Source organism: Passer domesticus, chromosome 30 (assembly GCF_036417665.1).
Source record: "Passer domesticus isolate bPasDom1 chromosome 30, bPasDom1.hap1, whole genome shotgun sequence".
NCBI lineage: Eukaryota > Metazoa > Chordata > Aves > Passeriformes > Passeridae > Passer > Passer domesticus.
In genome coordinates this window covers 116,981-142,167 of record NC_087503.1, presented here as the reverse complement: position 1 = coordinate 142,167, position 25,187 = coordinate 116,981, and the positions used below count along the sequence as shown (strand labels likewise).

Here is a 25,187-nt window from a genome sequence, read left to right as displayed (position 1 = left end):
TCCAGAAGAATCCTGTGTGTGAAGTAGCCTGGGAACAGGGTTTGGTGTCAGGGGAGGGGAGCTCAGAGCCCTTTTCTGCCCTGTTGGCTGAGGCTCTGCATTGCCAATGGTCCTGCAGCTGCCAAAGGGGCCTTTTTGGCTCAGATGAGAACAGTTCTGCTGAGAGCCTGTCCTAAACCTATTTTTCCTGCAAATGTGCTCAATGAATACTCATTTATTGCAAATCCAGGTCTTGTGTGTTAGTGCAGGTGTGACAGCTGAAGGATGGAACAGCTCTGCAGGGGGGAAGTTCTCATTTTCTTGTTTGGTTTTTTTTTCCTTTGGTTTGGTTTTATTCTTTGTTTTGGTTTGCTTTGTTTCTTTTTGTTGGCTTTTAGGTTTTTTTGGTTTGCGTTGGGGTTTTTTTTGTTTTTGTTTTTGTTTTTGTTTTTGTTTTTGTTTTTGTTTTTGTTGTTGTTTAGGTGATAGGTTTTTTGTTTTCATATAGTTTTGTTTGGTTTTTTGTTGGTTTTCTGTAACTGTGTCTCACACTTGTCTGTGGCACTGTGCAGGTGGCCAGGGGGACCCTCCCCGAGCTGTGTGCAGAGGAATCCACATCAGCCCAGGCCGGGCTGGGCAGTGGCTGCTCAGTTCCATGGACTGGACGCGGCTCTGGACGCTTCCCTTGGAGCATCTGCAGGGAGGGAACTCTGGGGCTGTCACTGCTGGGGTGTCACACACAGGGGAATGCTGGGGCTGTCACCGCTGGGGTGTCACAGACAGGGGAATGCTGGGGCTGTCACTGCTGGGGTGTCACAGACAGGGGAACGCTGGGGCTGTCACCGCTCCTCCCCTGTCCCCAACAGCTCTGCCAGCGCCTCGAGGGGACACAAAGGCTGAGCCAAACGGGTGAGAATTGCAGAAGGGGCTGAGCTGGGAGGGACCCATTGGGATCATCAAGTCACAGAATCACAGAATTGCTGTGTTGGAAGAGACCTTCAGGATCATCGAGTCCAACACAGCCCTAACACCTCAACTAGACCATGGCACCAAGTGCCCCGTCCTGTCTTTTTTTAAACACATCCTGTCCTTTTTTAAACACATCCAGGGATGGTGACTCTATCACATTTCTAAACCAACCCTATACTTTATTACCCTTTATATAAAAAACTTTTTCTTAATATACAACCTATATTGGATAAGCTCAGCTGCTCCTTGGCACAACTTAAGACTGTGTCCTCTGGTTCTGTCAGTTGCTGCCTGGAGAAAGAGACCAACCCCACCTGACTACAACCACCTTTCAGGAAGTTGTAGAGATTGATAAGGTCACCTCTGAGTATTCTCTTCCCCGGGTCCCTCAGTCGTTCCTCACAGGATTTGTGTTCCAAGCCCCTCACCAGCCTTGTTGCCCTTCTCTGGACACGCCCCAGCCCCTACATGTCCTTCCTAAATTGGGAAGCCCAGAACTGGACACAGCACTCGAGGTACAGTGCCAGAATAGGGGAAGAATGCCAAGTACACCAGTGCCAAGTGCAGGGGAAGAATGACCTCCCTGCTCCTGCTGGCCACACCATTCCTGATCCAGGCCAGGAGCCATTGGCCTTCTTGGCCACCAGGGCACACTGCTGGCTCATGTTCAGCCAGCTGTCGAGCAGTACCCCCAGGTCCCTTTCTGCCTGGCCACTGTCCAACCACACCATCCCCAGCCTCTGGCATTGCAGGGGGTTATTGTGGCCAAAATGCAGGACTCAGCACTTGGACTTATTAAACTCCATCTTATTGGACTCTGCCCATCCATCCAACCATTCTGGGTCTCCCTGCACAGCCCTCCTACCTTCCAACAGATGGACACACACTCCCAGCTCAGTGTTGTCTGCAGATTTATTAATGAAAGACTCAGTCCCCTCATCCATGGCATCAGTAAAAATATTGAACAGAGCTGGCCCCAGCACAGAGCCCTGAGGGACAGCACTGGTGCCTGGCTGCCAGCTGGATGCAGCAGCGCTCACCAGCACTCTCTGGGCCGGCCATGCAGCCAGTTCTGAACCCAGCACAGAGTGCTCCTGTCCCAGCCCTGGGCTGCAGCTTTTCCAGGACTGGGCTGTGGGAGACAGTGCCAAAGGCCTTGCTGGAGATCAAATAGCCACATCCACAGCCTTTCCTGTATCCACCAGGAGGGTCACCTGGTCATAAAAGGAGACCAGGTTGGTCAAACTTGACCTACCCCTCCTAAACTCCTGCTGGCTGGGTCTGATACCCTGGCCATGCTGTAAGTGCTGGGTGATGACACTCAGTATAAACTGCTCCATCACCTCACCAGGTACTGAGGTCAGGCTGACTGGCCTGTAATTACCAGGATACTCCTTCCCACCCTTGTTGTGAATGGATGTCACCTTGGGCAGCTTCCAGTCATCTGGAACCTCCCCAGTGAGCCAGGACTGCTGGTAAATGATGGAGAGCGGCTTGGCAAGCTCATCTGTCAGCTCCCTCATCACCCAGGGGTGGATCCCATCTGGTTCCATGGATTATGAACATCCAAGCATCTCAGCAGTTCTCTGACTGCCTTCTCTTGGATAATGGGGGGACCATTCTGTTCCCTGGCACCATCTACCAACACAGGAGGACAGCTGTCCTGGGGACAAGCCGTCTTCCCACCAAAGACTGAGGCAAAGAAGGCGTTAAGCACTTCTGCCCTCTCCTCATCTGCAGTTACTAAAGTTCTCTCCCTCATCCAGTATAGAACAGAGGTTGGTCTTACCCTTCCTTTTACCATTAATATACTTGTAAAAACATTTTTTATTATCCTTTACAGAAGTCGCCATTTTAAATTCAAAATGAGCTTTTGCCTCCCTGATTTGTTTCCTCTATGTTCTAGAAGCCTTCTTAAATATTTCCTGAGAGACCTGACCCTCCTTCCAAAGAAGATGCATCCTCTTTTTATTCTTAAGTTCCTCCAAAACCTCCGTCCCCCTCTAGGCTGGGTGATTGCCTTGTCACCTCATCTTTCAGCACACAGGGACAGTCTGTTCCTGTGCCCTCAAGATCTCTGAATCCTCATTTTGAAGCATGTCCACTTTTTCTGAACCCCCTTGCATTTAAGGGCTGCTTCCCAAGGAACTCTTTGAATAAGCCTCCTAAATAGGTCAAAGTCTGCCCTCTGAAAGTCTAGTATAAAAGTCTTATTAATGTTCCTCTTGACTTCACGAAATATCAAGAATTTTATAATCTCATGATCACTCTGCCCCAAGTGGCCTCCAACCACCACATCTCCCACCTGCCCATCTCTATTTGCAAACAACAAGATCTAATGCAGTACCTCCCCTGGCTGGCTTTCCCATCAGCTGTGACAAAAGGTTGTCCTCCACAAACTCTAAAAATTTCCTGGACTGCCTCTTTTCAGTTTTATTAAGTTCCCAGCAAATGTCTAGCAAGTTGAAGTCACGTACAAGAACAAAGGCTGATGATCCAGAAACATTCTCTAGCTGCTTATAGAATGAGTTGTCCACCTCTTCTTCCTGGCTGGGTGGACGATAACAGACTCCCAGTAGGATGTCAGCCTTGTTGGCCTTTCCCTAATTCTCACCCACAGACATTCAACTCCATCCTCATTAGTTTCATTACCTGTGGTGTCCAAAGCCTCCCTAATATAAAGGGCCACCCCTCCACCTCTTCTCCCTTTTGTATCTCTCCAGAAGAGCTTGTAGCCATCCAGTGCAGCGCTCCAGCCATGTGAGTCATCCCACCACGTTTCTGTAATGGCAATTACATCAATGCTCTGCTGCTGGACCATGGCCTCCAGTTCTTCTTGTTTGTTACCCATGCTGTGTGCACTGGTATCCATGCACCTCAGCTGGGCTGCTGATTTCACCCTAACTCAGGCTTACCACCATTGGGCCTGCTTCCAGACAGCCCAGCTGCATCCCCTTCCCCCTTCAATCCTAGTTTAAAGCTCTCTCAACAAGTTCTGCCAGTTCACTAGCTAAAATTCTTCTGCCCTTAACAGAAGGATGGAGCCTGTCTGGTTCAAGCAGACCAGCTGCCATAAAAGTTGCCCCGTGATTAAAGAATCCAAAATTCTGTGGGTAACACCAACCCTTGAGCTACTGGTTAATAATTTGAGCTCTCCTATTCCTTTCACTGTTCTTCTTAGCCACCAGAGGGACTGAGGAAAAGGCTACCTGTGCCCCTGTCCTATCAACCACTTGTCCCAGTGCCCTAAAGTCCCTTTTAATTGTCCTGACACTCCTCTTTTCAGTCTCATCACTGCCAGCCTGGAGAATCAGCAGTGGGTAATAATGAGAGGGCTGAATCAGCCCAGGCAGTCTCTCAGTGATATCCCGTACCCGGGCCCCAGGGAGGCAGCAGACCTCTCTGTGGGATGGGTTCAGTCCACATATGGGGCTCACTGTTCCTCTCAGAAGGGAGTCACTCACCACGATTATCCTTCTTTCCTTCTGATGTTAGAGGTGGTATTCCTTCTCAGACATGAATCATAATTGGGAGGCTCAATGGACAGATCATTTTCTTCTAAATCATCTGGCTGACTCTCCAGATCCAGGGGCTCATACCTGTTCTGAAGTGGCACCTGGCTGGGGAGTGGGGGTTAGGAGGAATTTTTATTATTACCTCCTCGAATAGATATCTACTCCCACTCCCCTTCATCTACCAGGTGTCCTTCTATAGTCTGAGAGTAGGAGGTATAAAAGAGAGTGGGAGCCAAGGAGAACATTGCTGCACTGCCAGACCCCATGGAACCAAAGATCCACTGTGACATTGCAGGGACTTGGAGGACCACGGCGCCATTGTGACACTGCAGGGCCCAAGGATACAAGGGACTTTGTGACACCAAGGGGTTCCATGGAACCAAAGGGACATTGTGAGACTGGGAGGCCTCATGGAGACTGTTGGGACACACTACGGCCTCAAGGAACTGTGGTGACACCAAGCTGGGTGTGAGTGTGTATCTGTTGGAGGGTAGGAGGGCTCTGCACAGGGCCCTGGACAGGCTGGATCCAGGGCCCAAATCCAACAAGGTGAGGTTGAACAAGACCAAGTGCCAGGTCCTGCACTTTGGCCACAACAACCCCTGCAGCACTACAGGCTGGGGACAGAGTGGCTGGACAGCAGCCAGGCAGAAAGGGACCTGCAGGGACTGATGGACAGCAGGCTGGACATGAGGCAGCAGTGTGCCCAGGTGGCCAAGAAGGCCAGTGGCTCCTGGCCTGGATCAGGAATGGTGTGGCCAGCAGGAGCAGGGCAGTGATTCTTCCCCTGTGCTCAGCACTGGTGACGCCACACCTCGAGTGCTGTGTCAGTTCTGGACCCCCAATTTAGGAAGGACATGGAGAGGCTGGAACATGTCCAGAGAAGGGCAAGAAGGCTGGTCAGGGGTCTGGAGCACAAGTCCTGTGAGGAGAGGCTGAGGGAGCTGGGCTTGTTTATCATGGAGAAGGGGAGGCTCAGGGAGACAAGGCGGTGTCAGGGCACAGGTTGGACTTGATGATCTCCAAGGTCTTTTCCAACCTTGCTGATTCTGGGATTCTCTGAAACCACCCTTGCAGCAGTTGCACGATGAGCCCTGGGCCTCCTCTTCAGAAGCTCCAGCAGCCCAGGTGCCTCAGCTTCTCCTGCCAGGCCCAAAGCCCATCCTGTCAGTCCTGCAGAGCCTCTGCAGCTCCTCCTCATTGCCCAGAACAGGGAGCCCCACAGGCAGACACAGCAGCCCAGATGTGCCCCCCTGGCCTGTGGTGCCTCTGGCAAGGGAGCAGCACCAGGCACTGCAGGAGCCTGCAGACAATTCCTGCAGCATTTTTAGGATGATTCTTCCCCGCCAGGGGCACACAGACATTGCTGCTGCAGCTCCAGAGAAGGCAACGAAAGGGAATCTCTAGAGAAAACGTTGCTGGGAGATCCTTTAGTTACTTTAAAGCCACCAGGAGCAACCTGCACCCCCCTCCCCCCCCCCCCCCCCCCCCGCCATTGACACAATCTGGCCACAGGGAAGATGGAGAGAAACAAAATGAGATATGACACAAACATTGACGTTTCTTTGTGGACAACATTAAAAAAACAAAACATAGAGGAAAATAAAGAAGAAACCCAGAACCAAACCCAAATGAACTATTAAAGATGACTTTTATTTAAAAAGAATGGCAGAAATTGGCCAGCAGTTTAATGTTTCCGAAACCATCCAGTCATCACTCTCCTTACTGCAACCTGGAGCTCCTGGTTCCTCAGGCTGTAGATGAGAGGGTTCAGGGCTGGAGGCACCACTGAGTACAGAACTGACAGGGCCAGATCCAGAGATGGGGAGGAGATGGAGGGGGGCTTCAGGTGAGCAAATGTGCCAGTGCTGAGAAACAGAGAGACCACAACCAGATGAGGGAGGCAGGTGGAAAAGGCTTTGTGCCGTCCATGCTCAGAGGGGATCCTCAGCACAGTCCTGAAGATCTGCACATAGGAGAAAACAATGAACACAAAACAGCCAAGTCCTAAACAGGCACTAGCAGCAAGAAGCCCCATTTCCCTGAGGTAGTATTTGGAGCAGGAGAGCTTGAGGATCTGAGTGATTTCACAGAAAAACTGGCCCAGGGCATTGCCATGGCACAGGGGCAGGGAAAATGTATTGGCCATGTGCAGCAGTGAATAGAGAAAGGCACTGGCCCAGGCAGCTGCTGCCATGTGGGCACAAGCTCTGCTGCCCAGGAGGGTCCCGTAGTGCAGGGGTTTGCAGATGGACACGTAGCAGTCGTAGCACATGATGGTCAGGAGGAAATACTCTGCTGAAATGAAGAACATAAAGAAAAAGAGCTGAGCAGTACATCCTTTGTAGGAGATGTTCCTGGTGTCCCAGAGGGAATTGTGCGTGGCTTTGGGGACAGTGGTGCAGATGGAGCCCAGGTCGCTGAGGGCCAGGTTGATCAGGAAGAAGAACATGGGCGTGTGCAGGTGGTGGCCGCAGGCTACGGCGCTGATGATGAGGCCGTTGCCCAGGAGGGCAGCCAGGGAGATGCCCAGCAAGAGGCAGAAGTGCAGGAGCTGCAGCTGCCGCGTGTCTGCCAATGCCAGCAGCAGGAAGTGGCTGATGGAGCTGCTGTTGGACAATTGCTGTGGCTGGACATGGGGATCTGTGAAAAAAGTATTCATGTAATAGTTCAGTTTTGAGAAGGGTTTAAATATCCCAGCACAGCTTGGGGGCACTTTCCCCCCACTGCCTGCCCAGGGCTCTGCTGCTTGGAGCTGTCCCTGCCAGCAGCTGCTTTCCCGTGCCCAGGGCTGGGCCCTGCCAGTGCTGCCAGAGCCCAGCCCAGCCCTGGGGGCTCAGCTCTGCCCTGCAGACCCCTCCCAGCTCTGGCACTGCCCAGGGGCAGCTCTGGCTCTGCAGGCTCTGATGTCAATGTCAGAGTAACCCTGAGGAGGCTGGAAAAGCGACACTGATGCTGCCTCTAAGGGGCCCTGTGCTGATCTCAGTAACTCCCCGGTTTATTCAAATGAGGGAATTTTTTTGTTTTCTCCACTTGAACAAAGTGATGAATATCTCTGTGCAATCTCCCGTCCAGGCAAGCCAGAGCCGTAGATTAAAAAAACAGGATTCTCCTTTTGATGCCACCACTGACTTGCTGTGCTCCCTGTATAATCTACTTAGAAATATTCTGCAGTTAAATGTCATTCTGGGAGCGATCCTGAACAATGCAGCATCCTCCCCACACAAGGAGAACACTTCCAAGCCACACCAGCTGTCTCCTTCCACCCCGATCTTGTCCCCCAGTGCTGGGAGCAGCTCCCCGGGCTGGCTGAGAGCTGTCCCTGGCAGGCAGCAGAGTCCCTGCCCCAGCACAGCACCCAGGGCTGCAGGAGCCTGCTCTGCAGGACAGCCCTGGGCACGCCTGGCTGCTCTGCACAAGAGAGAATCAGAGAATGTACTCACAGAGTCTGTAGGCACTGGGATGTTCCAGCTTTAGGAGATGGCTCCAGGAGCTGCAGCTGCATTGTCCTGCAGCCAGAGGTTCCTGTGCCAAGGGCTGGCAGTGATTCTGCCCCAGGCACTTCTCAGCACCTTCCCAGCCCTGACTGACTGAAGCTCTCTGTGTCTCTGGGCTGTGCCCAGGCTGGCTGCAGGCAGTGCCTCAGCCCTGCTGGGCTGGCAGAAGAGCTGCTCATCAAGAGAAATGTGCTTTTGAAGCTCTTCTTGCTTACCAGGAGCTGCCTCTGTGCCAGGAGCCCAGCCCAGCTCAGCAGCACAGACACAGCACCAGGACTTTAATGAGCCTCTGGGGCTTTGTGCTCAGGCCCTGAACATCAGTCCCTGAGAGGCAGTTGAAGAAACCTCTCCAGAACTCCAAGTCAGAATCCAACTCCAAAGTTTCTTGGACTTTTAATGGGTCCCACTGAGCAACACAAATGAGAAAGTGTCCCCAGCTCCAGGCAGAGCAGAGAACTGGAGGCAGTGATGACAGGTGGGGACAAAGAGAAGCCAAGTCTTGGTGCCCTGGGGCACAGCAGGGTCTGTGCCAGCAAGGGCTGTGAGGAGACACCTTGTCCTGAGGCCCTGGGGCCTCCTGGCACAGCCCCAGCCAGGCTGGGCACTGTCAGCCCCTTGTCCTGCCCTCAGCATCCTCCCCTAGCCCACAGGGACTGCAGGTTTTTCCAAGGACTTTGGGTTTGGCTTTTGCCTTGGAGTCTCTGAGAGGTTTGTGCAATCTTGGCCTCCAATTATCTGGTGTAATTAGTCCCTGGAGAGGCTTTGTCAGTAACAGCACTCAGTGGGGCTCATTAATGCTTCAAGGTACTTCAGTTATTTGAAGGTACTTGGTGTTTCCCTTTTGATCCAGACTCTGTGAGAGGTTTGTGCAATCATGGCCCCAATTATCTGCTTTAACGAGTCCCCTGAGAGCTTCATACTGACACTCAGTGGGGCTCATTAATACTTTGAGATACTCAAGGTTTTTAAAGTACTTTGAATTTTCCTTTTCTCACTGAGTCTCTGAGAGGTTTTTGTGCCATCCTGGCTTCCAATTCTCTCCTCCAAGGACTCCACGAGAAGCCTGTGTTGGGGATGGACCTTAGTGGGACCCATTCATGCCTCAACACACTTTGGGGTTTTCTTCTGACTTTGACTCTTGGACAGGTTTGTGCAATCTCCTCTGAAGCCCTGAGGTTCCAGGGCTCAGCTCCAAATGCACCATGGGCCTTATTAGCATCAAGCCAGTCCTGACAAACCATGGCTCTGCCTTGATTTCCCTCTGCTCTAGTGCTGTTCATCAGGAAGTTTTCCTCCTGTAGAAATATTTGAAAGATTTTCTAGTAAATATGTATTCCTATTTTCAAGGATTTTTTTTTTTTTCCTATTACACAAGAGGTGATTGCAGTATTCTGTGACTGATATTGATCCAGGGATTCTGCTAAGGAGGTCTGGCCTGGTCAGAGTAGCTGTGCCTTGAGCTCTGACCCAGTGTTGACAACCTTGCTCCACATTCCCCATCCCCATCCTGTCTCTCCTCACTCACTTGGGATCTGCTTTGCTTGGAGATCTGACTGCACACAGCCAAAGAGGGGTTTTGTCTTTTTAATTCTTTGAAGCACTCTAAAACTCTTGAGTTTCTCTGTTGAAAACATAGACCATCCTCAAGGCTGTGCCAAGCCCAAGGTGCCACCAAGGTGCCACCAAGGCCACTCCTGGCCTGCCCTGGGCCAGCTGTGAGGGTGGATCATCATCCCAACCTGCACTGGGCCATTGCAAAAAGCTAAATTCTGCTTAGTTTGATGTTGATTTCAGTTAGGGACTGGAAACCCCCCTACCCCAGAGACAATATTTTCTAAAATGTCCTTGTTGACCACACCAGAAACATATTTTTGGGCCCTGTAATTGTTGCTGGGGCCCCTTAAAGGGGAATGGCATGGCCACCAGGGCCTCTGCAACTCCTTGCCCAATGGCCTGGGCTTGTACGGCTGCTCTGTCTTCTGTGGTCCTGAGGCAATTACAGCCTCAATCATCTGCAGGAGTGGGGTTTCCATCTCTAGTGGAAGGGCACACAGCCCTTTCTTACATTCCAGGTTGGCATTGGCTACCCCCAATGAGTTTAGTAATTCATTTTGAGTCTTTTCATCCCAGACTTGTTTCTCTAGTGCCTGTTTAAGGCGATCAATCAATTTCATGCAGGGCTCTCCGGGTTCTTGTCTTATGCTTACATAGTCCAAACTGGGGGTGCTACCATCCGGTACCTGGATTAAAGGTTTCAAAGCCATCTCTTTTATATTGTCCAATACTTCTCTGGGGATACCTGCTGCTTGATCATCTGGCAGGCTGTGTTGTCCTTCTCCAGCTAGATGGCTGATTGTCAATTGTGCCCTTGCCTCATTATTAGCATAGTCTGCCATTAATTGATTTAGTAAACACTTCCATCCCCCTTTCCCACAGGGTGTATTCTGTAGGTGATAAAAACATGGTCATAACATATTTTAAATCATAGGGGGTTACATGTGCTGTGAACATGGCCCTCATTAGGCCATTAAAACAAGGTGAGTCCTGCCTATAGTCTTTAGCTGCCCTACACAGCTCCTTGATTTCCCTGTAAACCAATGGCTGATACCTGGGATTCTGCTCCCTTCTTTCATCATGTCCTGGGGCAATGAGGAGTTTCAAGACTATTTGCCAGTCTCCTTCCTGAACTGCTTCCTTCCAGATCCTTTCCCAGGGATCTTCTAGGGTTGAGGGGAGAGGTGGCTCTGGGGAATCCAAACTGTCTTCTGGGATGGAAGAGTTACTTGAAGCAGAAACAATTGGATTATAAATAGTGTGACAGTTTGGCTAGTATCCTTGACCATGGGGTTTATATTGTTGCCGGAGGGTGAGTAAAGGGCTCTGCCATTTTGTCATTTTCTGGAGCTGTGGCCCAGGGTGGAGGTGGAATGAATGACAGTGGAGGCGTGACCTGCAGGCACGGCGGTGGAGTCTGGAGGTTTGTTCAGAGTGGAAGAGAAGGTTGTGGTAGCAGGAAGTGGAGGAGCCAAGATGGAGGGAGGATGGCCAGGCTCCCGAGCCACATTCAGGCTTATTCCATCCTGGGTCTCCAGGGCACAATGCTCCAAGACAGCGTGGCCATTGCCATCTTGGACCATCATGGAAAGTCCAAGAAAGGCAGGTTTCAGAGGAGGTCCCGGGTTAGGAGGGACTGATGGATCAAGTTTTCGACACACATCTTGTTGGTGAAGGGTCTCAAGGAGGGTGTAGAAGAAGGGGAGCATGCAGGGTGCAATGGGGTCCCTTTTGATCGAAAAGTTGTACAATTTAAATCCCCCAGAGTCACAAAATTCAGTGGTATGGATTTTGTCAGCATAAGTGTCTGGAAAATTTTTTATGATCCACCTCACAATTGATTTTAATTTGTTCTTTAAAAATATTTTGTCATGATCAGTGAGAATTAACTTAAAGTGTCCATATAAGCTCCTTTCTACTTTGGACAACTGACCACCCATTTTTCTCCCTCTCCGCCTTGGGGGGAACAGGCACCGGGACGCCCCAAATCAATTATGGGATGTGGATCTGTATTTTAAAAACACAGTGGCAAAATAGGTGATAAATGTCCTGCATTTTCCCAAACCCACCTGCAATCCTCCACAGGAGGAAACCGTCATCATCCCCACAAATGCTGGCTCAGGTCCCTCGAAGTGATGGGAAATCCACTGGGCACAATCCACAGTCCCAGGAGCGCTGGCCTATCTCTCAGCTAACCCCAGCTGACGCAACTGAATGTCAGGGTCCCTGCTCAGGGTCCAGATGTCGCAGTGAAGGTGGCTGAGACAAATCTCTCTGGTTCCCTGACTTCAGAGCGAGGGTGGCAAAAATGAAAAGGAGCGGGTTCAGTGGAGTTGCCCAAAAAGAACTTCAATAACAGGATGAAAAACAATAAACATGGAGAAGTTGAGCACAGTACAAAGGGCAGGATCCAAAGACCTGAGATAAAGGGGAAGCAACAACATATACACTTGGGGCTAGAGAACTAGAACAATCCCCATACAGGGGAAATAAGTTACCAGTAGGGAAGCAGAATTTGGACAACTTAACAACACTAAAAGCTTATCAGGGAACTCCCAAGCTCATCCTAAGTTAAACAAATGATTCCCAAGGTTTGAACCTCACGCCAGGTCCTTTTGGGGTAAAATCTGGCTGACTCTGAGTTACAGCCGGGCTAACTCCCACACTGCTGCTTTGCACTGGCCCCTTGGGACCATGGGGCCCAACAGAGCCACAGTGATGTCCTTGGTTCCACAAGGCTCCACAGTGTCACAATGGTCTCCATAAGAAGGAAACCACAGAACCCCCATGTTTCAGGAGCTGATGAACGGCAGCCACCAGAGGCCAAGGCAAGTCTGACCTGTCTGTCCTGGCAGGTTTGTCTGGCAGCAACCCTTGGATATTCAAAATTATGAATGTGGAATCCTAATTTCAGACATTTGTGCCTGGAGAAGGATGATTTTTTTCCACGAAAAGCATAGAGACCTTTCCAGTGTTTGGAAAATAGGTCAGTGCTGGCACTCAGGAGTTAAAGACCATCCAGACCTGTCTGTCCTGGCAGCTTTTCTCTGGCAGCAATCCTTGGATACACAGAAATTTGGAAGTGGAATCCTAATTTTGCCCATGGATACCTGGAAAAGATGGACAGTTCTTTTCCATACAAAGGAAAGCCCAGAGCCCCAGTGTTTCACGGGCAGATGGGAGAGGCCTTCCACATTCCATGGTCAGCCAGACCTGTCAGATGACTCCTGGGAGGCCAAGGCAGCCAGATCTATTTTGCGTTCTCTTGGTTCCATAGGGCCCTGCAGTGTCACAATGGCTCTATGCTTCCATGAAGTCTCGCAACATCACAGTGGTTCTCTTGCTTCCATGATGTCCTGTGGCATCATAATGGCCCCTTGGTTACACAAGTCCTTAAGGATTTTAATGGTCTCCATGGTTCCAAAAGACCCCACAGTGTCATAACGGTCTTTGTATTTCATGAAGCCCTGCTGTGTCACCACGGCCCCTTGGTTCTGTTGGGGCCCAGTAGTGCAACAATGGTTCCACAGCTTCCCACAGTGTCACAATGACGCCTTCCCTCCATGAGGCCCTGCAGGGTCACAATGACTCTTTGGTTTCCTGGGGACCCACACTGTCACAATGATTCCATGGGGCCTTGCAGTGCCACAATGGTCTCCATGGATCCATGGTGCCCCACAGGATCACAACGACCCTTTGGCTCCATGAGGCCCTGAAATGCAACAATGGCCTCTTGGCTCCACAAAGCCCTGCTGCTTCACACTGGCCCCTTGGGACCATGAAGCCCAACAGAGCCACGGCGTTGTCCTTGGTTCTGTGAGGCTCCACAGTGCCACAATGGTCTCTTGGATCCATAGTGCTCTGCAGTGTCACAATGCCCCTGCATTTCACAAGACCCCAAAGTGTCACATTGGTCTCCATGGTTCCTCAAGACCCTACGGTGTCACAATGATCCCATGGTTCCTCAAGACCCCACAGTGTCGCAATGATCCCTTGGTTCCACAAGTTCCTGCAGTGTAACAATGCCCTTTGGCTCCACAACGCCCCACAGTGTCTCAGTGGTCTCCACAGGAAGAAAACAGCCGAGCCCCAGGGGCAGATGAGAGGCAGTCACCAGAGGCCAAGGCTAGCCAGACTTGACTGTATTGGCAGATTTTGTCTGGGAGAAAGCCTTGGATATAGGGCATTTTAGAGTGGAATCCTAATTTCAGCCATGGGAGCCTAGACAAGAAAGACAGTTCTTTTCCATAGGAAGGAAGGCACGGAGCCCCAGTGCTTCACAGTCAGATGGGAAGTGGCCCTTGACATGTCAAATTCAGCGGGACCTGTCAGACAGGCCCCAGGAGGCCAAAGCAGGCAGACCTGTTCCATGTTCCGCTGATATCATGGGTCCCCACACCATCACAATGGTCTCCTTGATTCCATGAAGTCTCGCAATGTCACAATGGCTTCTTGGTTTCAGGAGCTCCAACAGAGTCACACTGGTCCCTTGGCTCCCTGCGGCCCTGCTGTGTCACAATGGCTCCTTGTTTCTATGGGCCCCACAGTTTGATCATTGACCCTTGCTTCCACAGGGCCCCTGAATTGCACAATGGTTTCCTTGATTCCATGAAGTTCCACAGTCCCACCATAGTTTCCTTGGACCCGCATTGTCACAGTGACCCTTGGCTCCATGAGGTTCAGCAGTGTCACCGTGGTCGCTGTCAGAGTCTGGATGAGATCGATGTCCCGAGACACCTCGGGATGCTCGAAATGCCCGTGTGGGGCCAGGGCCGGGTCAGGCCTTGGTTTGTGGTGGGACAGAGCCCCGCCCCCAGCCCTGGCAGAGCTGTCAATCATACAGCAGGGGCGGTGCTATCCCAGCTGTGATTGGCAGCAGAGCAGATGTTGATGGGACAGGAGCCCTGGGGGCTGGCAGGGACCTGCAGCTTGCAAGGTGCTCTGCTCTCCCTCAGGTGCTCTCAGAGAGATCCAATCCCAGCTGGGCACCTCAGGGCACAAGTGGCACTGCCTGTTCATGGGCACACAGCTGATGTCTGCCTGGAAAGGGGCACAGGTTTTAATACCCGTTAGTTTCATAATATACAAGAAAATATTTCTTATCTGGATTACTTGAGTACTTCTAAGAAATGGCGAAGTTTTCCCACCAGAAACAGGAGTTTTCTGGACCTCATGATTTCTTCTACTGATGGCAGGAGAAAAAATACTGATCTTCCCCTCTACCTTTGCCAGCAACATTCAGTCTAGTATTTCACGGCCCTCTTCCTTTAGCTGTTTCCAGCTCTCCTGATAAAATGGCCGTGTCTAAGGACATCTGTTCATTTAGAGCAGCTGGATCTATGCCCTTCCCCTTGCTCCCACATTTCCTCCTGCAGCTGTTCTCTGGTTATTCAAATGTGTCTCCCTTGACTGGCTTCATGCTTTGAGAATCAGGGAGTTGCCCAATTTTTCAAAACTTTAAATACCTTCTTAGTCAGCATCTTAGTTGTGTTTTTATCTTTTATATCACTTCTGTCTCTGTCTAAAATCCTTCCCGTATGGCAATCCATTGTGGATGGTGGACATGTCAGATGTTGCTGTTACAAGGAGCTCAGGGAAGGGTTTTAATGTTTATTAAATTTATTCAATTTTATCATGTTCACATTTTTTATATTGGCCATGAAGAGAAACCCTTCTGTGCCTCTGAGTCTCACCAGTTCCTGCTCCCTCAAAAGACACAAACCTGATGAGTTGTGGTTCCCATTCCTGTGGCTGCACTTGGATCTCCCTCCATAGCCAAAGCAGAGCTTATTTGTCCCAGAAAGTGCCTGGCAAAGGAGGGATGAAGGAAACAGGACAGGCTGTGGGGATCAGGGCCAGGGCAGAGCCAGGGAGAAGAATGACTTTTGCATTTGATGGAGCTGTGCCTTCCCTTGGCTTTGTTGGCTGACAATCAATGAACATCCCTCTGTGTCTCAGGCAGATCCTTCTCCAAGGAAAGCAAGTGGGAGTTGGAGCCAAGGAGCTGAAAGCTGCAGGTGCAGCCTGGGCTGGAGGGAGCTGAGATTTGCACAAGGCTGGTCTGAGTGCCAGGGCTTGGATGGGGGAAATGGTGGGGAGGGGGTAGGGACAGAGTCTGATTGTCAGCCATGGAGGGTCTTGATATTCATATCTATTCAAACTGCATGAGGAGGTACTTGGATTCAGTGCCAATTGGAGATTGCACATATCAATTTATCATCAGGAAAAAACAAATTAGGACCTAAAAAATGTTTTCTCACTCTCTTTGTAAATATTCATTCAATTATACATTCACTTTGAATACACTTATGAAATATGTTGAATTCACCACACAAGATTTGAAAGCTAAAATCAAATTATTCCCAAAGGCTTGGCTTGTTAACATGTTCTGAATGTTAATGAGCCCTGGGGCACTGAATTCCTGCACTGAAGAGCTGAAGGCTGAACAAGCCTCTGGAGCAGTGAAATCCAGCAGCAGGCTCCAAGTTGCTGAGGATGTCAGCAGCCCCCACTGAGGCCATCCCTGCCCAGAGACCATGGGGGAATGGGCAGACAAGGAGAGCGTCCCTGGGGCTGGGCCAGCAGAACTCAGAGGCACCAGCGGCTCCAGCTGGGCAATGGAGTGTGGAATGTGGCTGGGAAAGCCCTGCCTGGGCTGTGCCAAGCAGGACAGACAAGGCCTGACCCCCACCCCCCAAACAACTCTCTGAAGGAGACATTGAAAAAGAATTACAATTGTTTGTGTACCCTGAGTTGGACTCACTGGAGAAATACTGACAAGAGATTCTCGGGAGCTCAAATTAATAAAAGAGCCTTTACTGGGAAATTTATAAAATCAGAGAAACTATGGCAAAAGGTTTAATATGACATTCAATCAACAAAAAAAAACACTTCTCAAAGCATTAACTTTTCCCATTCAATTATACAAATTCTAAGACTGTTCAATTTAACGTTGCTCAAAATTTGAAAGAGGAGGGAATTCGAAGAAGACACAGAGTGAGAAAGACGAAAAAGATACAGAGAGGCACAAACACAGAGATACCAACTCCTGGATTCCAGCAGCGTTCAGATGGAAATGCCAAGAGGAGGTAGGGTCAGGATGTGTGCTCACCTTGTGGTCAGCCTTCAATACCCCTTGGTCTTGCTGGGCCCTTCCCCCAGGTGGGACTTGGGCTCATTTGGTCACTCAGGAGCTGGGCTGGGGCTGCAGAGGTGGCTGTGGAGCATTGCCTGTGCTGTGCCAGGGACTGGCAGCCACTGCTGGGTTGGGATAGAGGCTCTGGGGGGATTGGGGTTCCAGGGCAGGGCAGCGCTGGGGTTCTGGGGCAGGGCAAGGCTGGACCTGCCCCTTCCTCCCCCACACACGAGATGTTCCTAGCCAACAATCTCCTCCAGTCTGTCACAATAGGGAATGTTGGAGGTGAAACTTCAATTTTGGCAATGATCACCTGGCTGAGAAGGACAATTCTTTTCCACAGAATTGAAAGCCATAGTTCTTGTTTCATTTCTGGTTTGGTTGCCTGGATTTGGTTTGATTTTGTTGTTGCTTTTTTTCCTTGCTGTGCCTGCAGTGTCCAGTCAGGAGCAGAGTGACTCTTGCCAAGGAACTTTGCGGTGCAGTTGCTTAATATTAAATCTGGTTTTTGCTGATCCCTTGCTGGGGATTTTTCAGTGCTCTCAAGCCCTCATTCATAGCAGGGTGAAGGAGCCCTGGCCCAGGCTCTGGCCCTGGGGGACAGGGGGATGCTGACGGGGGGGTCCCTGTCCCCCTGTCCCACCCCCCACGGCCCCATATGAGGCTCTGGGGTCAATCTCATGGAACATCCTCTGGGGGAGGCTGTGGTCCCCGGGGGACGGGAGTCTCTTGAGAGTCTTTTGTATCATGTGGTGGAAACCCAGAAAAATAATGGCCAGGAGAAGCATGGTTTATTGGGAACATTCCTGCATAGCAGACAAGATATAGCCTTGTGCAAATTATTCCATGCAGCATTCACATGTCTAATTTATTCTTTTCCTCTTCCTGGGGAAGCAAAGTTGCTTTATTTACTCCAAGCAATATTTTCTCCCTCCTCCCTGGCAAAGAACAAGCTCCCATCCTGACAAGTGCCCACAGGTTTACTTAAGGCTCATCACACCCATGCTCAAGAGAGTGGATCAGGTTAATTTATCACTTGTTCCAATGATTAACTTACCCAGCTGCCAGGTTCAAGAGCCCCAGAGTGCCTCAGGTTGTACAGGATCACAGAAGGAAAAGCTCCATGGAATTAAGCTGCTGCCACACTGGCCCTCTTTGCCTGTCAAACCCATTCAGCTGCTCTTGCTCTGCCCTGTCAAAATCCCCCATAAAATACAAGTGAAAATCCCTCCTCACCTGTGAGAAAACACAGTTGGGTTCTGCTCAGGGCATTTCAAATTAGGTGGGGTAGTTGTGACCTCCCCTTGCAAAGGCAGCATTTCAGGAAAACCAAAAGTTTCTTTTCAGGGACTCACCAGACTCAGGACACCTTCCGCTAATAAGGTTGCTCCAACCTGCTCACCCAACCTGGCCCTGAACACTTCCAAGGGTGACAACCACAGCTTCTCTGGAACCTGTTTTGCTCCTCCCAGCTCTAAAATCGCACTCAACTTAGCAGCCTCAGAGATAGATTTCTATTCAAGAGCTGCACTTTTCTAGGAAGGAAATATGGCAAAGCTTGTTTGCATCTGACTTGGCAAAATCAACACAAGCTCTGAAGAAAGGGCTGCGGCCCACTTTTCTTCCTTTTCCCCATTTGGTGGAACAATTTCATTCTGTTGTTGTTTGGAGCAGTATTTTAATCGATCTGGCTGAGGCTGCTGAAAATAGTACAGCAAGTTACTTGTGTGAGGGGTGGAAAACTGAGCTCTTGCACATCCAGTGTTTCTGTTGTTGGAAGTCCTCAATCCCACCTCTCGCTGGGATGAAATAGGTGCTACTCATCCAATTTCTAAAGAATCACGCATCGAGCTGACACTATTTGAAGACTTAAAAATAAGCGCAAATTTAAACAAACCTCTGATCCCTTCCATTTCCTCTGTTCCACAGTTGATGACAGAAGACAGGAGAGAAAGATTGTTTTGGGGACAATGTTTTCAGGACTCTAAAAAGAATATCAAACCTGCTCTGCCACACTCTCAGCTGTTACAGCCCCAAAAAGCACCGGTTGTCTTTGCTCACAGAGTCACAACTGTGATGGGATTTCTACCACACCACAGGACAGCCAATTTTTTTTTTTTTTTTTTTTTTTTTTCCTGGGAATAACTACAGCACTTCTGGGTAGCAAGGCAGACACGTGCCTCTTCTAATGGCCCTTGAAAGTGGATGTGTGAAATGAGGTAGACAAAGCCAAAGGCCAGCTGAACCTGGGATCTCTGAATGGGTCTTGACTCATTCCCAGGAAGATGAGTGGCAATCACTGTTCTGCCAGGCAAACGGCATCTGCTGGCAATGTGGTCTAGAAAATATGCTTTCTGCTCCTCTCAGAGCCAAAATTCCTACCCATTTCTCCGAAGTCTTTCTTGGATAAGGACCATGTTCAGCTGAGTGACAGTGAAGCAAAATGGCAAGCCAGGAATACATTGCCCTGCACACAACATCCTCCATTCCCATGGATGGTTTCTCACTGGCACACAGGAGGAAGGGAGGAACCCAAATGCATCATTGTACATCAAGTCAGACGTGTTGAGGGATGAACAGATCTCACAGGGATATGGAAACCTCTCCTGAAAAGCAGTTCAGAGAAATCCTGAGCTGTTTTGTGCTGCTAGGCATGAAGATGCTCAGGATCTTCCACAGGTGCTCAGCAGGCAGCAGGATTGTGGCTGGATGTCACTCTGGAAATGCCAGTGGCTCAGCTGAGAGCTCTGGGAGTGACTGACACTGCACTGAGAGGGGCCACAGTCCTGCAAGGGTCTTTCATCAGGAGCAAAGAGCAGCCTGGAGGGTGGGCAATGCTGGATCTGTACCACTGCGTGCTCATCCTTCACCTGAATGGGGAGCTGCCCCCAAAGTTGCCATGGATCACTTTTTCTTTTTCTCCTCTTGGATATATTTTGGAGCAGCTGTTCTATGTGGCTTTTGATGATGATTCTGTGGGAAGCAGCCATTTGCCTGCTGTGCTATCCTCACAACTAGTACTAACTCTTCATTTCCTTTGGTTTTATTTGGGGTTTTTATATCTGTTTGTTTGATTGGTTTGCTGCATGGGTTTGTTTGTTTGTTTGTTTGTTTGTTTGGGTTTATGTCTGATTTGGCTTGAGTTTTTTGTTTGCTTTTTCATAAATGACTGGTGAAGTTGGCGAAGCCAAACTCAAGATAATGTAAACCAGGATCAGCTTTTCAGAAATTCCTTTTGGCTGGGTTTAGCTGCATCCCCTAGGCTCAGGATCACTAGTATATTTTCAGGTTTTGCTCTGCATCATCAGCCTGCCCAGACTCCGCTTGGTGTTTCACAAATGGAGAAGACAATGGACATTGTGCCAAGCTTCCTTTCCAACAGAAAAACCTGGGTCAGCATGACAGAAAAGAAGAAAAATAAATCACCAGTTAGAACAGAACCAGTGTCCCACCATCTTCCCATCCACTGTTATTAATTTTGTACATTTAGAGACAAAGCTGGGTCTAAAGCTTGCATCTCTCAGTTCCTGATGCTATTTGCTACCCTTCAGCCTTGACTGGCCCTGATGTGACTGACTGCTGGGCAAGTGGGGCTGGGGATGCTCAGCCTGGAGAGAGGAGACACTGGGAGGCCTCCCTGTGGCTGTGCAGGACTGGAAGGCTCCCACAGGAAAGAAGGGGACAGAGTGTTCAGCAGGGCCTGTGCTGACAGCACAAGGGGGATGGCTTTCAGCTGCAGCAGGTTGATTGAAGCTGCATCTAAGGAAGCTGCTCTTTTCCACTGGGGGTGGTGGGGCACTGGCCCAGGCTGTGCACAGAGGCTGTGCATACCCCATCCTTGGGAACAGGGCTCTGAGCAGCCTGCTCTGGAGGAAGATTGCTCAGCTTGGAACAAGAGGTTTCTTCAGGCTCCCTTCCAAGCCCAACCATTCAGGGACTCCATCATTCCATGGTCTCCACTGTCCACTTCAGACGGAGCCTGGGAACTGTGATGTCACAGCCCAGGCTCCAGCTGGAACGTCCAGCGCCCAGCAAAGGGCACAACACAACCATTGGCCGCTGTGTTGACACGCTCTGCACCCTGCTCCTGCCCTCGCCTTTCACTCTTCTTATCCCCCTGATACCCCGATCATTCCTGACAGCTCCTGAGTGCCTGGATTTCATCATCCAGCCCTGCAGGATGCTCCCCTTTGTCCTGAGGAAGGTATGGTGCCATTCCATGGAGGTGGACACCCCCCACCTGCCCAGGTGGGCTGGAGCTCTGTGGGGATGGAGTGGGACAGGGAGCCCACTCTGAGGTTTTGCTACCTCTGCAGGCTGTCCCAGACGGAGAGGAGGAGATGGAGGTGGATACAAAGATTGATATGGATGAGGAGATGGAAATTGACGGAGAAGACTCTGGAGAGGAAGAGATGGACGTGGATGTGGATGAGGAAGAGGAGATGGATGTTGGTATGGAAGGACATGGACATTGATTGAAAAGGTGAGGAAGAGGCCGTGATCTTGGGCTGAGGAACAATGTCAGCAACAGGACAGGCAGAGTGGGTCTCCTGCTGCCAGGCTGGGGCTGGGCTGGGTGCTCCCTGCTCAGGGACATTGTACCCAGGGCACTGGATTCTGGTGGCCATCCACAGCCTGTCCTGTGCCTGCTTTGCTCCGCACAAGCTCCATCCCAGACCCAGCCAGGCTCAGTTCTGGTAGCAGAGTCCTGCTGCTGTGCCAGTGTCTGCCAGCCTGGGGGCACATGGAAGAACCCTCTGTGCCTGACTGGAGTGACCGTGGCACCTGCTTTTCTTCCAGGAACAGTGGACATCACAGACAAGGACACCTACAATCAATAAAAGGCTTTTTTCCATTTTCTCAAGCCACGCGTTGGGCGCCACTAACTGTATTTGTCCTGGTTTAGGGCAAGTTTGGGAGATAACCCCCAAAGGGGCTTCTCTACAAAAGCAGATTCAATTGCCCCTCCCCCCTCCAACCAGTTCGGGAGAAAATATCTCCTTGCAGAAAAATGGAAAGAAACCTGTTTATTAAACAATAGAAACCAAACAATATTAAGCAATAAAACTTCTCACTGATCCAAGGAAAGCAAACTCAGAACAGTCCCCTCCCCGGGTTGCAGCTTGGCTCACTCAGTCTCTGATCAGTCTCTCTGGTGCTGGAAATGCTGCTGCCCAGGCCCGGCCAGGGGCCACAGGTGGAGCTGCCGGTGCTCTTCTGGGTGTTCAGTGCAGAGCAGGCTTGAACAGGTCCAAGAAAAAAGGAAAAAATCACAATCCGGAGAACTTCTTTGCCTCAGCTGGCTAAAACTAACTAAAAGCAAGAAAAAGGGAAAAAAGGAGCTCTGTCCGGCTGTCTGTCCATCCGCAGACAACACAGTCCAGGAGCAGGAATGTGGAGGAGTGAGAGCAGTCTGAAAACAAACTGCGCGCTTCTTCCCTGCCCTCTCCACTGTCTGGAAGAGAGTCTTAAAGGTGTAAAAATTATTCTTCAGTATAAACAGAACAAGACGATTGGGGATTAAAGCGTCATATAGTCAACCCAGCACATTCCACCCCTTATCCCCATATCGTCACCTTACTACTAAAACTAATATATATTTTAAGTCTACAAACACATACATTATACATCTAATATACAGCTATAGACAGACAATGGTGGCAACATTCAGCAAACAGTGATATTTATACATGGTTCTCACCCAACAATCAGATCTCCCTGAGGTACACATCGTGTTCTTCCATCTTTTTGCATTATCCACCATGTGCAACCTGGTCCCTGAGCAAAAACAACCCCGCAAAAGGGTTTGTCTGTACTCGAGGCAGGATTGATCCAAACTGTCTTCCCTAACAAACCCCTGACATGTACCACTGGGACTTTGTTTCCATCTATACTGTGCAAAGGCTCATATTGGGCAGGGCCCACTTGGTTAGTAGAGCCTCGGGTATTAACTAACCAGGTGGCCTTTGCCAGATGCTGCTCCCAATTTTTGAAAGATCCCCCACCTAAGGCTTTTAAGGTGCTTTTTAGCAGCCCATTGTACCTTTCCACTTTGCCCGAACCTGGTGCATGGTAGGGGATACGGTACACGCACTCAATGCCATATTCTCTGGTCCAGTGCTGATAAGGCTGTTCTTGAAATGAGTCCCATTGTCTGACTCAATCCTCTCAGGGGTACCATGTCTCCACAGGACTTGCTTTTCAAGACACAGGATGGTGTTACGGGCAGTAGCATGAGGCACAGGATAGGTCTCCAACCATCCCGTGGTGGCTTCTACCATTGTGAGCACGTAGCACTTGCCTTGGCGTGTCTGGGGCAGTGTGATGTAGTCAATCTGCCTGGCCTCGCCATACTTGTACTTGGACCACCGCCCATCATACCATAGGGGCTTCACCCTCTTGGCCTGTTTGATGGCAGCACACGTCTCACAGTCATGGATAACCTGAGAAATACTGTCCATGGTTAAATCCACCCCTCAGTCTCATGCCCACTTATAGGTGGCATCTCTCTGCCCTGATGACCTGAGGCATCATGGGCCCCTCGAGCTAGGAATAACTCTCCCTTGTGCTCCCAGTCTAGGTCTATCTTGGACACGCCTATCTTTGCAGCCTGGTCTACCTGCTCATTGTTTTTGTGCTCCTCATTGGCTCTACTCTTGGGGACATGGGCATCTACATGGCGGACCTTCACAGGTAGCCTCCCTACCCTGGTAGCGATGTCTTTCCACTCTTCAACAGCCCAAACTGGTTTTCCTCTACGCTGCCAATTAGCCTCTTTCCACCTCTCCAGCCATCCCCACAGAGCGTTGGCTGCCATCCATGAATCAGTGTAGAGGTAGAGCTTTGGCCACCTCTCTCTTTCAGCAATGTCCAGGGCCAGTTGAACAGCTTTGAGTTCAGCAAGTTGGCTTGATCCACCTTCTCCTTCAGTGGCCTCTGCAACCTGCCGTGTGGGGCTCCATACGGCTGCTTTCCACTTCCGATTCATTCCTACCATGCGACAGGAACCATCAGTAAAAAGAGCATATTGTGTTTCTTCCACTGGCAATTGGTTATATGGAGGAGCTTCTTCAGCACGTGTCACTTCTTGTTCCTCTTCATCAGTGAGACTGAAGTTTTTACCTTCTGCCCAGTTTGTAATTATTTCCAGAATCCCAGGGCAATTCAGCTTTCCAATACGGGCGCGCTGTGTTATGAGAGCAATCCACTTACTCCATGTAGCACTGGTGACATGGTGGGTAGAGGGAACCTTTGCTTTGAACATCCACCCCAGTACTGGCAGTCGGGGTGCCAGGAGGAGTTGTGCTTTGGTGCCTATTACCTCTGAGGCAGCTTGGACTCCTTCATAGGCTGCTAAAATTTCCTTCTCTGTTGGAATATGTTTGGCTTCAGACCCTCTTTAGCTTCGACTCCAAAATCTTAGTGGTTAGCCTCGAGTCTCCCCAGGCACCTTCTGCCACAGGCTCCAGGACAAACCATGGTTCCCGGCTGCAGAGTAGAGCACATTCTTCACATCTGGTCCTGTCCTGACTGGGCCAAGGGCTACCGCGTGAGCGATCTCCTGCTTAATCTGGACGAAGGCTTGTTGCTGCTCAGGGCTCCAGCGGAAAATGTTCTTCTTACGGGTGACTAGATAGAGAGGGCTCACAAACTGACTGTACTCAGGAATGTGCATTCTCCAAAAACCTATGGCACCTAGGAAAGCTTGTGTTTCCTTCTTGTTGGATGGTGGAGACATTGCTGTGATCTTTTTGATGACATCAGTGGGAATCTGACATCGTCCGTCTTGCCACTTCACTCCCAGAAACTGGATCTCTTGAGCAGGTCCCTTGACTTTGCTCTTCTTGATGGCAAAGCCAGCTTTCAGGAGAATCTGGATGATTTTCTCTCCTTTCTCAAACACTTCTGCTGCCGTCTTCCCCCATACAATGATTTCATCAATATAGTGCAGATGTTTTGGAGCTTCTCCAGGTGAAGGCAAACTGTGGCCTGCATTCTGCTGCCAGCGGAGTGGAGAAAAATGCATTGGCAATATCAATAGTTGTTGGGAGCTTTTTAACAAGCTAGCTCCGAGCTAAAGGTCACAGTGAGATTAATTTGACCGAGATAGAGAATGAGGGGAGTTGCCATTCCAATTAAACTGTGTCCTTGGCCCACAGATGAAGAAATGCACAGAAACAGGTGGTAAAGCAAAACAGCTTGGGAAAAGTAGTGATAGTTACACCAAAACAGCACGTTGATAGCTGATAACTAATTAGCCAATGGTGAGCTGGGATTTTGCACTATGCATGAGCTAATTAAAGGGTGTATAATAATTGGTGATTCGGGAATAAAGACGAGACTTGTAGATCATCATCTGGTGAACGAGTCTTCCTTCTCCATCAAATGGCTGACCCCGACGTGAACCCGTAAGACGACTACGGACGGACACGGCTGCCACGGATCGGGAAGTAGGAGCGGGTCCCTCTGAAGCAAGGGGGGGACGGCAAACGATCCACTGCGAGTTCGCGGCCCTGGGAGCTATATAGATAGTCCCAG

The 25,187-nt window shown here is 50.1% G+C and overlaps 1 protein-coding gene and 3 long non-coding RNA genes across 5 annotated transcripts; 1 reads left to right on the top strand and 3 right to left on the bottom strand.

Annotated features, from left to right (window-relative positions):
* Positions 1–6,118: 6,118 nt before the first annotated feature.
* On the bottom strand, positions 6,119–6,915 carry LOC135287723 (olfactory receptor 14C36-like). Its single transcript, XM_064400934.1, has one exon. The coding sequence runs from the start codon at positions 6,913–6,915 to the stop codon at positions 6,151–6,153; it is 765 nt and encodes a 254-aa protein (XP_064257004.1). The 3' UTR covers positions 6,119–6,150.
* Positions 6,916–8,576: 1,661 nt separating this feature from the next.
* Positions 8,577–14,107, bottom strand: LOC135287596 (uncharacterized). 2 transcript variants are annotated; one of them, XR_010351187.1, is made up of 3 exons: positions 12,728–14,107; positions 12,539–12,624; positions 8,577–11,800 (listed from the first exon to the last, which is right to left on the bottom strand). It is a non-coding gene; the product is annotated as an uncharacterized LOC135287596 (long non-coding RNA). The 2 variants fall into 2 exon arrangements; XR_010351188.1 differs by having other exon boundaries at positions 8,577–9,255; positions 10,260–11,800; positions 12,539–14,105.
* A 5,569-nt stretch (positions 14,108–19,676) lies between these two features.
* On the bottom strand, positions 19,677–20,614 carry LOC135287599 (uncharacterized). Its single transcript, XR_010351190.1, has 2 exons — positions 20,481–20,614; positions 19,677–20,037 (listed from the first exon to the last, which is right to left on the bottom strand). It is a non-coding gene; the product is annotated as an uncharacterized LOC135287599 (long non-coding RNA).
* A 92-nt stretch (positions 20,615–20,706) lies between these two features.
* Positions 20,707–22,101, top strand: LOC135287721 (uncharacterized). The gene is made up of 3 exons (XR_010351275.1): positions 20,707–20,853; positions 20,966–21,132; positions 21,450–22,101. It is a non-coding gene; the product is annotated as an uncharacterized LOC135287721 (long non-coding RNA).
* The last annotated feature ends 3,086 nt before the right edge of the window (positions 22,102–25,187 follow it).

What these genes read in the sequence shown, in the direction of transcription:
- LOC135287723 (XM_064400934.1), bottom strand. Translation starts at nt 6,915, where the DNA reads ATGTTCTTCTTCCTGATCAACCTGGCCCTCAGCGACCTGGGCTCCATC.